Raw genomic sequence first — 14,773 nt, 5'->3', positions numbered from 1 at the left:
GGTCACAGACAAACATACATACATACATACATACACACAGAGATTACTGGAATTATAGATAGATTTCCTCCATCTTCCGGAAGTTCCTCCATCCCCTTTGCTCCCACCTCTTGTTCATATGTGTGTTGTACCGTCCACCAAACAGTGATGACTCCATCTACATCTCGCTGTCTGATAATATGGACCAACTTCTATCTACTCATCCCAACTCTTCCTTCCAGCTGGACGGTGGGAGGGATTTTCGAAGCTCCACACGGTCTCCACGTTTTTCGAAGTTAAGTCTGTTCACAATTGTATTTTGTCGAAACTGTATTTATCTTTCGGTGTGTGAAGTTATTGTGTGCAACTTTGGTTGTTTCTCGGTGTTTATCTTTCATAAATTGATCGTCTGTTTGCCGTGTCGTGTCCTGAGGCCTTGTACAGTGTGCACTGTACAACCTTGAGGCTTTGTTTTTCTCTCAGCGGTCCGTCGTTTGTGATCCAATAACTTTCGTTCTCTGTATTCCCAGGCTTTTCACCCATAGCCTACTTCCTTGTGTAAATCTCAACTCAAAAACAACAAAAAAAAAAAAAAAAACATTTCCTTCTCTGTTTTCATTCGTTTATTCATTCTTATTCGTTCGTTCGTTCTTCGACCACGTGTTTCTCCCCCATTTCCCCAGATAGTTTTCACTTATTAACCTTCAATGTTTACACTTTCCCCTCAAGTTATGTATTCCGTCATATTTTATAACACCTTTTTCTTCTTCTTCTTTAAAAGGCTGCTTTCGACTTGCTCACCAAATCAATTCATCCCAAAAAAAATATCCATCTCCTATAGTGCCTTTTTTCTACATTCCCTAAACTCTCCTGCACTCCATCCTCCATCCAGCGTCCTTAAACGTATTTTTAACTCGAAGGTCACAAGAAACTCATTTTGCAATAAATGTTTGTTTCCCATAAATCGTACACTTTCAAAAATCCAATCTCACCCCTCCCCTCCAAATCTTCCCCATAACCCCTCCCCTCCAAATCTTCCCCATCACCCCTCCCCTCCAAATCTTCCCCATCACCCATCCCTTTCAAATCTCCCCCCTTGCCCCCTCCCTCCTAAACTACCCCCTCATCCCTCCCCACCAAGACGCCCCCTCGCCCCTCCCCTCCTAGACTCCTGCCTCACCCCTCCCCTCCAAATCTCCCCCATATCCCATCCCTTTCAAATCCCTCCCCTTGTCCCTTCCCTCCCAAACTCCCCCCTCACCCCTCCCCTTCAAATCTCCCCACCCTCATTGCTTCTCAATTTCCCCCCTCTCACTCCCCCTCCTCAAAGCGTCCTCCCCGCTTCTTCCCCCTTCAAACTCTCACCTCCATCTCCCCCAACCTTCTGCCTCGCTCTTCCCCCTCCTCAAATAACACCTCATTGTGGCTCACCCAATCACTATCAAACCTTTTGTCCGCCCCATCCTTCCCTTTCTCCGAGCTATTCTGAAATCTCTGACACACCTTCAACAGCTCTCCCTATCTCTTCCACCTCTTCCACATCTTACCCTACCCCTCCTCCCCCCTGTTCTGTATCTGATGCTCCCCCTTCCTCTTCATTAACGGTATGGACCTCAAACATCCGGGGCCTTCGTTCAAACTTAACTGATCTCTCCATACAGGTTGCTTCTGTCAAACCAGACGTGATCTGCTTAACAGAAACTTTCCTCCTTTATGATGTCTCTGATTCCATAGTATCTCTCCCGGGCTACTCCCTCCTCCGGTATGATAGACCTGAGCCTCGTCCTGGAGGCGGGGTTGCTATCTTTATCAAAAACTCTCTTCCTCACTCGCCCTGCACTGCACTCTCTCCACCTCACCCCCAGGAATACCTCTGGCTACGGCTTCCCCTTCGCTCCCACCTCTTGTTCATATGTGTGTTGTACCGTCCACCAAACAGTGATGACTCCATCTACATCTCGCTGTCTGATGATATGGACCAACTTCTATCTACTCATCCCAACTCTCTCTTCCTCATATGTGGTGATTTCAATTGTCACCATGCCAGTTGGCTGGGTGTGGGTACCTCTCTCACCAGCCATGGCTCTTCAGCAAAGGACTTCTGCGACTCACTGGGACTGACACAATCTGTCAATTTCCCGACCCGGATCTCAGTCAACGGAACATCTTCTCTTCTGGACTTGGTTATGACTAACTTCCCTGAAAATGTCTGCTGCTCTTCTTCTGCTCCGATCGGATCATCCGATCATGTCCTTGTTAAAGTGGACATCTCTCTGACCATCCTCAGGGAGCCTGCTCAGCGTCGACGAGTCTGGCATTTCACTCAGGCCAACTGGCACGGTCTTCAAGCAGCCATCAATCATCTGGACTGGTCTCCCATCTCTACCACCTCTGACATCAACTCATCCTGGGAATTCTTCCAAAGTAAATTGCTCTCTCTCATGCACAGATTTATCCCATCTCGTCTTCAGTTGTCATACCCTTCCTCCCGTCCATGGTACACGGAATCTCGTGGTGAGGCTGTTGCCCAGAAACAACTTGCCTTCGTCTCCTGGAAAGCAAATCCAACGGAAGGAAATCTCATTTCCTTTCACAAAGCCCGAAACAAGTGTGTGTCCACCCTCAGGAGAGCCAGGAAACAATATCTCTCCATTCTCAAGACCGAACTCTCTTATCTGTCTCCCTCTTCCAAATCCTGGTGGCGTCTGGTCAAATCCGTTTCTGGTGTTTGTTCCCCCTCCATCCCCTCCCTTACCTCAAACGGCTACACAGCTGACTCCGCACATGAAAAAGCTGAATGCCTCAACTCTGTGTTTGCCTCTAAATCTTGTGTCCCAAACCCATCCCTCTCTGTACCCACCATACCCAGTCGTACCCTGCTGCTCCTGGACTCCATGTCCTTTCCTCCTGACAAGGTGGAAAAGTTTCTGTCAACCCTCGACTCTGATTCTGCAACTGGACCCGACGGCATCAGCCCACGGGTCCTAAAATCCTGTTCTTCCGCTCTTTCACTCCCTCTCTCTGTTCTCTTCACCCTCTCTTTTGTTCAAGGTCAACTGCCATCTGCTTGGAAATCAGCCAACATCACCGCTTTGCACAAAAAAGGTGCAAAAACAGATCCTAGCAACTACAGACCAATCAGCCTTCTCCCAATTATCAGCAAAGTCATGGAATCCATCATTGCTTCGGATATGAAATCTTTCCTCTTCTCCAATGGCTTGATCTCTGATCATCAATTTGGTTTCAGACCAGGTCACTCTACTCTGGACATGCTGCTTCTGCTGTCTCAACAATGGATGGAGGTCCTCAATGCCAAACAGGAAATTAGACCTGTCTCCCTCGACATATCACGTGCCTTCGACACGGTCTGGCACCCCGATCTGCTCACCAAACTCTCCTCCTTTGGTATCCATGGAAATCTCCACGCATGGCTGGCGGACTTCCTCTCTAGTCGTCGTCAACGTGTGGCCCTGAATGGGTTTCTCTCATCTCCTCTTCCTGTTCAGGCTGGAGTTCCCCAAGGCAGTGTTCTGGGCCCCGTGCTTTTTCTGGTCTTCATCAATGATCTCTCTGACTCTCTCGAAAATCCTCTCTATCTCTTTGCTGATGACTCCACTCTCTGCCGCTCCATTCCTCTTCCCTCAGATCGGCAGTCTGCTGCCTCCTCACTCTCTGAAGACCTGGACAAAATCACAGACTGGTCAAACAAGTGGAACATGTCTTTCAATCCTGACAAATCTCACACTCTTACTATGTCTCTCCGAAAAGATCGACTGGACAACCCTCCCATCTACTTTCTCAACAATCCTCTCCAAGAAGTTCTGTCGCTCAAGATTTTGGGTCTCACTATCTGCCATGATCTTTCTTGGGAAAACCACATTTCCAAGCTGGCCTCCAAAGCCAGTCGCCGACTGGGCATCCTCCGTCGTGCGAAGTCCTTCCTCGGCACACCTGAGCTCCTCACCACATACAAGGCTTTCATCCGCAGCTCAATGGAATACTGTTCTCCCCTATGGGCCGGTGCTCCTGCCTCACACCTAGCTCGGCTTCACGCTGTTGAAACCAAAGCTTTCAGAATTATTGGAATCTCCCGCGATGAAGCTATCTCTGAGGGCCTTTCACTCACTCACCGCAGGCAGGTAGGTGGTCTTTCTGTCTTCTACCGACTCCTCTCCGGCCTTGCACCCCCAGCTCTCTCTGTGCTCTGTCCCCCAAATATTCCTACAGGTCGCACAAGATCTGCCAGCAACCCTCTGATGGTTAAACTGCCGAAATCTCGGCTCTCTGCTCACCTTCACTCTTTCATTCCTCTTTTCTCCCGCCTCTGGAACAAACTCCCTCACTCCCTTCAATCCCACTCCTCCCTCCAGGTCTTTAAAACAGCTGTTCACCACCATCTCTTATCTTCCCCCATCCAAAACCTTGATCTTTTCTACCCCCGCTAATTCACCCCAGATCCACCTTGTTTGAAATTCCAACTTCTTTCCTGGAAGTCCTGGCAGTGTCCATATGTTTTATACCTCTCCCACCGCCCCCTTCCCATGCCCCCCCCCCCCAAAGCCCTCGCCCTCTCTCAGATCTCTCGATGTCTCCATGTCTCTCGGTCCCTGCTCTCAAATGTTGTGTTTGTGTCCTTCCCCCTCTCTCCCCATCTTGTCTACCGCTCCCGATGTTATATGTTTTATGTGTCGGTTTGTCTTTCTGTGTGATTAATGTTCGCTCTTTCACGAGCCTCGATCTTGTATACAAAACAAAAAAAAAACAAACAAAAAAAAACCTCTCTTCCTCATATGTGGTGATTTCAACCGTCATCATGCCAGTTGGCTGGATGTGGGTACCTCTCTCACCAGCCAACGCTACTCGGCAAAGGACTTCTGCGACTCACTGGGACTGACACAATCTGTCAATTTCCCGACCTGGATCTCAGTCAACGGAGCATCTTCTCTTCTGGACTTGGTTATGACTAACTTCCCTGAAAATGTCTGCTGCTCTTCTGCTGCTCCAATCGGCTCATCTGATCATGTGCTTGTCAAAGTGGACATCTCTCTGACCATTCTCAGGGAGCCTGCTCAGCGTCGACGAGTCTGGCATTTCACTCAGGCCAACTGGCACGGTCTTCAAGCAGCCATCAATCATCTGGACTGGTCTCCCATCTCTACCACCTCTGACATCAACTCATCCTGGGAATTCTTCCAAAGTAAATTGCTCTCTCTCATGCACAGATTTATCCCATCTCGTCTTCAGTTGTCATACCCTTCCTCCCGTCCATGGTACACGGAATCTTGTGGTGAAGCTGTTGCCCTGAAACAACTTGCTTTCGTCTCCTGGAAAGCAAATCCAACGGAAGGAAATCTCATTTCCTTTCACCAAGCCCGAAACAAGTGTGTGTCCACCCTCAGGAGAGCCAGGAAACAATATCTCTCCGTTCTCAAGACCAAACTCTGTTATCTGTCTCCCTCTTCCAAATCCTGGTGGCGTCTGGTCAAATCTGTTTCTGGTGTTTCTTCCCCCTCCATCCCCTCCCTTACCTCAAACGGCTACACAGCTGACTCTGCACGTGAAAAAGCTGAATGCCTCAACTCTGTGTTTGCCTCTAAATCCTATGTCCCAAACCCATCCCTCTCTGTACCCACCGTACCCAGTCGTACCCAGCTGCTCCTGGACTGCATGTCCTTTCCTCCTGACAAGGTGGAAACGTTTCTGTCAACCCTCGACTCTGATTCTGCAACTGGACCTGACGGCATCAGCCCACGGGTCCTAAAATCCTGTTCTTCCGCTCTTTCACTCCCTCTCTCTGTTCTCTTCACCCTCTCTTTTCCTCAAGGTCAACTGCCATCTGCTTGGAAATCAGCCAACATCACCGCTTTGCACAAAAAAGGTGCAAAAACAGATCCTAGCAACTACAGACCAATCAGCCTTCTCCCAATTATCAGCAAAGTCATGGAATCCATCATTGCTTCGGATATGAAATCTTTCCTCTTCTCCAATGGCTTGATCTCTGATCATCAATTTGGTTTCAGACCAGGCCACTCTACTCTACTCTACTCTACTCTACTCTACTCTACTCTGGACATGCTGCTTCTGCTGTCTCAACAATGGATGGAGGTCCTCAATGCCAAACAGGAAATTAGAGCTGTCTCCCTCGACATATCACGTGCCTTCGATACGGTCTGGCACCCCGCTCTGCTCACCAAACTCTCCTCCTTTGGTATCCATGGAAATCTCCACGCATGGCTGGCGGACTTCCTCTCTAGTCGTAGTCAACGTGTGGCCCTGAATGGGTTTCTCTCATCTCCTCTTCCTGTTCAAGCTGGAGTTCCGCAAGGCAGTGTTCTGGGCCCTGTGCTTTTTCTGGTCTTCATCAATGATCTCTCTGACTCTCTTGAAAATCCTCTCTTTCTCTTTGCTGATGACTACACTCTCTGCCGCTCCATTCCTCATCCCTCAGATCGGCAGTCTGCAACCTCCTCACTCTCTGCAGACCTGGACAAAATCACAGACTGGTCAAACAAGTGGAACATGTCTTTCAATCCTGACAAATCTCATACTCTTACGATGTCTCTCCGAAAAGACCGACTGGACAACCCTCCCATCTACTTTCTGAATAATCCTCTCCAAGAAGTTCTGTCACTCAAGCTTTTGGGTCTCACTATCTGCCATGATCTTTCCTGGGAAAACCACATTTCCAAGCTAGCCTCCAAAGCCCGTCACCGACTGGGCATCCTCCGTCGTGCGAAGTCCTTCCTTGGCACACCTGAGCTCCTCGCCACATACAAGGCTTTCATCTGCAGCTCAATGGAGTACTGCTCTCCCCTCTGGGCTGGTGCTCCTGCCTCACACCTAGCTCGTCTTCACGCTGTTGAAACCAAAGCGTTCAGAGTCATTGCATCTCCCGCGATGACGCTATCTCCGAGGGCCTTTCACTTACTCACCGCAGGCAGGTTGGTGGTCTTTCCGTCTTCTACCGACTCCTCTCCGGCCTTGCTCCCCCAGCTCTCTCTGTGCTCTGTCCCCCAAATATTCCTACAGGTCGCACAAGATCTGCCAGCAACCCTCTGATGGTTAAACTGCCGAAATCTCGGCTCTCTGCTCACCTTCACTCTTTCATTCCTCTTTTCTCCCGCCTCTGGAACAAACTCCCTCACTCCCTTCAATCCCACTCCTCCCTCCAGGTCTTTAAAACAGCTGTTCACCACCATCTCTTATCTTCCCCCATCCAAAACCTTGATCTTTTCTACCCCCGCTAATTCACCCCAGATCCACCTTGTTTGAAATTCCAACTTCTTTCCTGGAAGTCCTGGCAGTGTCCATATGTTTTATACCTCTCCCACCGCCCCCTTCCCATGCCCCCCCCCCCCCCCCCCCCAAAGCCCTCGCCCTCTCTCAGATCTCTCGATGTCTCCATGTCTCTCGGTCCCTGCTCTCAAATGTTGTGTTTGTGTCCTTCCCCCTCTCTCCCCATCTTGTCTACCGCTCCCGATGTTATATGTTTTATGTGTCGGTTTGTCTTTCTGTGTGATTAATGTTCGCTCTTTCACGAGCCTCGATCTTGTATACAAAAAAAAAAAAAAAAAAAAAAAAAAAAAAAACTCTCTCTTCCTCATATGTGGTGATTTCAACCGTCATCATGCCAGTTGGCTGGATGTGGGTACCTCTCTCACCAGCCAACGCTACTCGGCAAAGGACTTCTGCGACTCACTGGGACTGACACAATCTGTCAATTTCCCGACCCGGATCTCAGTCAACGGAGCATCTTCTCTTCTGGACTTGGTTATGACAAACTTCCCTGAAAATGTCTGCTGCTCTTCTGCTGCTCCAATCGGCTCATCTGATCATGTGCTTGTCAAAGTGGACATCTCTCTGACCATTCTCAGGGAGCCTGCTCAGCGTCGACGAGTCTGGCATTTCACTCAGGCCAACTGGCACGGTCTTCAAGCAGCCATCAATCATCTGGACTGGTCTCCCATCTCTACCACCTCTGACATCAACTCATCCTGGGAATTCTTCCAAAGTAAATTGCTCTCTCTCATGCACAGATTTATCCCATCTCGTCTTCAGTTGTCATACCCTTCCTCCCGTCCATGGTACACGGAATCTTGTGGTGAGGCTGTTGCCCTGAAACAACTTGCTTTCGTCTCCTGGAAAGCAAATCCAACGGAAGGAAATCTCATTTCCTTTCACCAAGCCCGAAACAAGTGTGTGTCCACCCTCAGGAGAGCCAGGAAACAATATCTCTCCGTTCTCAAGACCAAACTCTGTTATCTGTCTCCCTCTTCCAAATCCTGGTGGCGTCTGGTCAAATCTGTTTCTGGTGTTTCTTCCCCCTCCATCCCCTCCCTTACCTCAAACGGCTACACAGCTGACTCTGGACGTGAAAAAGCTGAATGCCTCAACTCTGTGTTTGCCTCTAAATCCTATGTCCCAAACCCATCCCTCTCTGTACCCACCGTACCCAGTCGTACCCAGCTGCTCCTGGACTGCATGTCCTTTCCTCCTGACAAGGTGGAAACGTTTCTGTCAACCCTCGACTCTGATTCTGCAACTGGACCTGACGGCATCAGCCCACGGGTCCTAAAATCCTGTTCTTCCGCTCTTTCACTCCCTCTCTCTGTTCTCTTCACCCTCTCTTTTCCTCAAGGTCAACTGCCATCTGCTTGGAAATCAGCCAACATCACCGCTTTGCACAAAAAAGGTGCAAAAACAGATCCTAGCAACTACAGACCAATCAGCCTTCTCCCAATTATCAGCAAAGTCATGGAATCCATCATTGCTTCGGATATGAAATCTTTCCTCTTCTCCAATGGCTTGATCTCTGATCATCAATTTGGTTTCAGACCAGGCCACTCTAATCTACTCTACTCTACTCTACTCTACTCTGGACATGCTGCTTCTGCTGTCTCAACAATGGATGGAGGTCCTCAATGCCAAACAGGAAATTAGAGCTGTCTCCCTCGACATATCACGTGCCTTCGATACGGCCTGGCACCCCGCTCTGCTCACCAAACTCTCCTCCTTTGGTATCCATGGAAATCTCCACGCATGGCTGGCGGACTTCCTCTCTAGTCGTAGTCAACGTGTGGCCCTGAATGGGTTTCTCTCATCTCCTCTTCCTGTTCAGGCTGGAGTTCCGCAAGGCAGTGTTCTGGGCCCTGTGCTTTTTCTGGTCTTCATCAATGATCTCTCTGACTCTCTTGAAAATCCTCTCTTTCTCTTTGCTGATGACTACACTCTCTGCCGCTCCATTCCTCATCCCTCAGATCGGCAGTCTGCAACCTCCTCACTCTCTGCAGACCTGGACAAAATCACAGACTGGTCAAACAAGTGGAACATGTCTTTCAATCCTGACAAATCTCATACTCTTACGATGTCTCTCCGAAAAGACCGACTGGACAACCCTCCCATCTACTTTCTGAATAATCCTCTCCAAGAAGTTCTGTCACTCAAGCTTTTGGGTCTCACTATCTGCCATGATCTTTCCTGGGAAAACCACATTTCCAAGCTAGCCTCCAAAGCCCGTCGCCGACTGGGCATCCTCCGTCGTGCGAAGTCCTTCCTTGGCACACCTGAGCTCCTCGCCACATACAAGGCTTTCATCTGCAGCTCAATGGAGTACTGCTCTCCCCTCTGGGCTGGTGCTCCTGCCTCACACCTAGCTCGTCTTCACGCTGTTGAAACCAAAGCGTTCAGAGTCATTGCATCTCCCGCGATGACGCTATCTCCGAGGGCCTTTCACTTACTCACCGCAGGCAGGTTGGTGGTCTTTCCGTCTTCTACCGACTCCTCTCCGGCCTTGCTCCCCCAGCTCTCTCTGTGCTCTGTCCCCCAAATATTCCTACAGGTCGCACAAGATCTGCCTGCAACCCTCTTATGGTTAAACTGCCAAAATCAAGACTCTCTGCTCACCTTCACTCCTTCATTCCTCTTTTCTCCCACCCCTGGAACAAACTCCCTCACTCTCTTCAATCCCACTCATCCCTCCAGGTCTTTAAAACGGCTGTTCACCACTATCTCGTATCTTCCCTCATTTAACCCTTGATCTTTTCTACCCCCGTTAATTCACCCCAGATCCACTTTTCTGAAATACCGACTTCTTTCCTGAAAGTCCTTGCAGTGTCCTTGTGTTTTATACTTCTCCCACCCCCCCCCCCTTCCCATGCCTCCTCCCCCCAGGCCCTCTCCCTCCAAAAACATCTCCCGATGTCCCTGCTCTCAAATGTTGTGTTTGTGTGCTTCCTCCCCTTCTCTCCCCATCTTGTCGACCGCTCCCCTTTTTATATACTTTGTTTGCTTGTTTGTTTGATACATGTTAGGTCTTTCACGAGCCTCGACTCTGTATATACAAAAAAAAACAAAAAAACAAACAAAAAAGGTACTTTCAGGACGCGAGTCAGAATTATCTTCTTTCTTAACACACTCGGCATTAGGCTCACATAAGCTGTCCTGGCAATAATGAACAGCGATAGGCACAGAAACCGAGGTCCGAGACATTACGAGTCTGGCGCAGCAAAAAGAAAAAAAGCAAAAGGCGTCGAAGGTTGGAGAAACAAAATTGAGAGGCTGTCTTGAGAAATTTCTAATGAAACCACCCAGAGCGCAGCACAGCACATTTGACTTAATGTCACAGCTTCAGCGCCAGGAGCAAGATAGGAATTCTGGGGACATGGACGAACACAACACTTTCAATGGAAGAGCAGATGCTTGGACAGGCAGAGAAAGAATCAGTTGGAGGTGAGCGGTCTGTGGATTTTGTCGAAAATTTTGCTGACACTTCAGAGTGGCCTCAAGTGCTGGACCAGGTGACAATTTCTGCCATTGTCAAGTTCGATCCAAAGCATGTGAAAGTTTATGATTTTCCAAAAACCGATGCGAATAGGAGATTCTCAGCTGAAAATTTTGCAGAAGTGGAAGGAATTGGATGCAAGGCCGGAAAGACTCGATGATAAGCGTCAGAGTTTGATAGACCTGGAGTAAAAACATTGGAGAAACTTCCTTGAGCGTTTGATTGCGATTGTTCATTTTTTAGCTGAGAGAAATCTGACACTCGTTGGGTCATCGAAAGGCCTCTACGAGCCTAACAATGGTAATTTTCTTGGGCAGTTGGAGTTGATGGCTCAATTTGACCCGGTCATGCAGGAGCATATTCGAAGATCATCAACCGGGGAAGTACGAGATAACTATGTGAGTGCTGATATTCAGAACGAGCTCCTTGGATTCCTAGCCAACAGAATCAGAAGTGAAATACTTGCACGTGTTACATCTTACAAGTACCATCTCAGTGTTGCTTGATTGGACCCCACATATCGGCCACCAAGAGCAACTTTCCGTCATCATCCGCTTCGTTTGTGTGCAAGATGGAGAGGCTTCTGAAATATGCGAACATTTCCTCTCATTTTTTGTTGCGAGAGACACGACCGGCATGAAACTAACGGAGAAGTTATTGGAAATATTGGACGGCTTTGGTCTGCCTTTGTCTGACTGCAGAGGCGTGTGAGTCGTGACAGTGTGTGTGAGTCATGATATTTTGACTCCATGACTCATCCATGTTTGATGCTCTTCTTCGCATCCCCTCAGTGAATAGCTGAAGAATTTATATCCATAATAGACCAATTCCACCATGTAATACTTCAAAATAATTATCTTTTTGAGCAATTTTCGGAATGATGTGACATTCACTTTGTTCTGTTCTCGAGTTGTTCCCTTTGACCTTTATTTGCAGGAATTCATCATTTTTGTCTGTTCAGGCTGTACGACATCTGTGCCTGGTTTGTTGGTGATCGGCAGATTGGGTCATTATTGACAGAGCAATGTGCGTTTCGATATATTCAGAAATCATCAGATCTGCATTTGCTTTTCCCATTGTGAAATTCGAATAAACGACGTCATTTTGCCTGTCGGAATTTCTCCTCTCATCATTTTATTTTAGCGATTTATTGGGGGTTTTAAGAGGGTTCCACAAACTAATTTTGAAGGATTTCTGCAGCTCAGTTTCTGAGATATAAAGTTTTTTTTTCATGTTTGAATTTTTGGTCATTGTGATTTTTAAGGTCAAATTTTCATTTTTGTATCCCAATGGAACCTGACAGTCAATTCCTGTCAGATTTGATTTGATGTGCCTCAATTCATATATTTGATGGGCTTTAATACAAAAACCCACTTCTTTCTCTGATGATTCATTCCAAAGTTATTGTGAGAAATGTGATTTTCACCCTTTGATGACCGTGGCATTTAACTTGGTTCATCGTTGGCCACATATGACACTCTGATTGACCCATACTACTATCCTGTCAAGTTTGGTTACAATCGGAACAGACATAGCCGAGATATGACAATGCATTACCCATGATAGTGTGGAGAGACAAATACATGCAGAGACAGAACGAGTCATCCTAATACTTCGCTAACCCCCTCCGGACCCGAGGTATGAATCGATTCTTCGCCTGAAGATCTGTCACCATATTATTAGCCCTCCAATAGAAAGGGCCCCCACGTGAGGTTTTCAGGGGGGCCCCCACGTGAGATTTTCAAGGGGCTCCCCACTTGAGGTTTGCAGGGGCCCCACTTGAGGTTTGCAGGGGGGCCCCCACTTGAGGTTTGCAGGGGGCCCTCCACGTAAGGTTTGCAGGCCCCCCCCCCACTTGGTCTTGAGGTTTGCAGGGGCCCCCCCACTTGAGGTTTGCAGGTGGCCCCCCCACTTGAGGTTTGCAGGGGTCCACCCACATACCCAGCGGAGGCTCTGCAATGCCCTGGCAATAGGGGGCACTGCATCAGCAGCACAACCGCACCCTCGGCCAATGATGTTACCTGCAGTCCTGTGCTGCATACGAAAGAAGTGCTTGATTTAAGATCTTAGGGTCTTGACGCTTGAGTTCGAGACATTGGCGTGACGTGATAAAGCACCAGGTGGGTTGACACTGCCGGTCATCCTTCCAAGGTCGGCAAAAATGAGAACCAGATTCCTGGAAAGTGGAAACAGGGGGCACTGCATCAGCGGCACATCGGCGCTCCCATCCACAGGCTGCATCAGAAATAATAAAATACGAGCTTTCGTCCTCCTCACGAATATGTTTAAAACCCCAAATCTGTACATTTCCCATACTCACAATTCGCTTTGTAAAATGTTCTCATCGCTCTGCGTATCCCGGGGTCACCAGTCCATTCGCGCCGCCTCTTCTTCCTCCTCCAGTTTCATTTTCTGTCGCTTCCCTCGAATCCCTCTCGAACATTATTTCATTTATAATAACGTGTATTACCGGAGCATCGCTTCCAGCCTGGAATATTGCTGAAAAGAATTCTACACATAAATATCCATCGCTGAAAAAACGAGGAAAAAGAAGGTTCGACAAGCCAAGCTAGAAGATACACCCTGCCGGTATTTTCCACGGGCTCCGTGGTATTTTCAGAGTGAAACACCACTGAAGGGTTGTTGTTGTTTGTTGTTTGTTGCTGGTGCCCGGTTTTTCAACGACCATGGGGTGTGTTCCGTTAGGAAGCGGCTCTCTTGCTTCAAAGTGCTTCAGATTGTTTTCCAGCGGAACGGAGCGCTCGACACCGCTTAAAAACATGGCGGTCTCCATGGAAACAGTGCCGTCGTGATACTCAAACAAATGCTGCCCAGGTTGTCGTTTTTCAGTTTTACTCGATCCTCCCACGGAGGTACCTCCGTGGATCCTCCCCTGACAACCTCCATAAACGAATTTATTGTGTTCGCAGCGGCTACAAATTCCGAAAAAGTGGGAAATAAATAAATTAATGTGGAATCAGAACGAGGATCTCCGTACCGAGCTTGTCTATAAATCCACCACGATGCATTTCACTGTATTTGCCCTAACTCCAAGGCGAACCCCTGAAGGGAACAAGTCCCAAGCCTTTTGACTAATAACAATCGAGTTCCGCTTTCAGTCCCTTGAGCAAGGTTGCGACTTTGACCTCTGCACGGCATCAAAGTTTAAGTATTTTTCCATTTTGTGTCTTTGTCAAATTTCCGCTCGTTATTGGCGCTGAGGAAGCGCCTTTAGCGATTGACTTCCAGCCAGTGTAACGCTAATACCTGTCACAGGAATTCGGAGATCATATAAGTGGGCGTGGCAGTTCCTGATTGGTTCGTGTTGGGGAACGCCTTCTCGCTGCCGACGTGACGTAAATTCGCGCACGCGCACTGGTGATTGGCGCTGAGGAAGCGCCTTTAGCGATTGACTTCCAGCCAGTGTAACGCTAATTCCTGTCACAGGAATTCGGAGATCATATAAGTGGGCGTGGCAGTTCCTGATTGGTTCGTGTTGGGGAACGCCTTCTCGCTGCCGACGTGACGTAAATTCGCGCACGCGCACTGGTGAAGCTTACTCGATCTTACTCGATCCCATATTACATGTACTTTCATTGCATACAAATTATACTTCCTCCTAGAAATTCCAAGCCCGAACCTCAGCGCAATCCAAGAGGATTCACTTGTTTTATTGTGTATGTGTGGTTACCGGAAGCATGACACAATAATTTGCACCGGCCGATGACGCAACCGGCGAGCGGTCACTTGTCCGGACTCGCCCGGGCGTGTCCAGACTTGCCTTTCCCGGGCGAACACTTGGCTTACCTATTTGCATACCACGCCCCGCCCGAGAGGCGTGGCTTTTGTGTGTTGAGCTTTATTTATAAATTGCCGCCCGTTCGATGGGCTGATTCAGTGCTTTTGAGTTCTTTCGAGTGAGCTGAAAATAAATAGCTCAGTGAAACTTCATTCCTGGCGTCGTTCATTTTGTCCGGTTTTATCGTGCGAGCATAGCTCCCACAACTGTGTGTT

General features: G+C 48.4%; 1 protein-coding gene across 1 annotated transcript in view; it reads right to left on the bottom strand.

Moving 5' to 3' along the window:
* The window catches only part of LOC137412152 (uncharacterized), a 29,650-nt gene extending 16,474 nt beyond the window's left edge, over nt 1-13,176 (bottom strand). The window contains exons 1-2 of the mRNA XM_068097427.2: nt 13,080-13,176; nt 12,781-12,935 (exon numbers count right to left, since the gene is read on the bottom strand). Of these exons, the coding sequence (XP_067953528.2) occupies nt 12,781-12,799 (19 nt within the window). The 5' untranslated portion in view covers nt 12,800-12,935; nt 13,080-13,176. The remainder of the gene's footprint in view (nt 1-12,780; nt 12,936-13,079) is intronic.
* Nucleotides 13,177-14,773: the final 1,597 nt, after the last annotated feature.

This window comes from Myxine glutinosa, chromosome 5, assembly GCF_964187855.1.
Source record: "Myxine glutinosa chromosome 5, kmMyxGlut1.1, whole genome shotgun sequence".
Taxonomy (NCBI): domain Eukaryota; kingdom Metazoa; phylum Chordata; class Myxini; order Myxiniformes; family Myxinidae; genus Myxine; species Myxine glutinosa.
The sequence above is the reverse complement of the archived record's forward strand: the minus strand, read 5'-3'. Positions and strand labels throughout refer to the sequence as shown.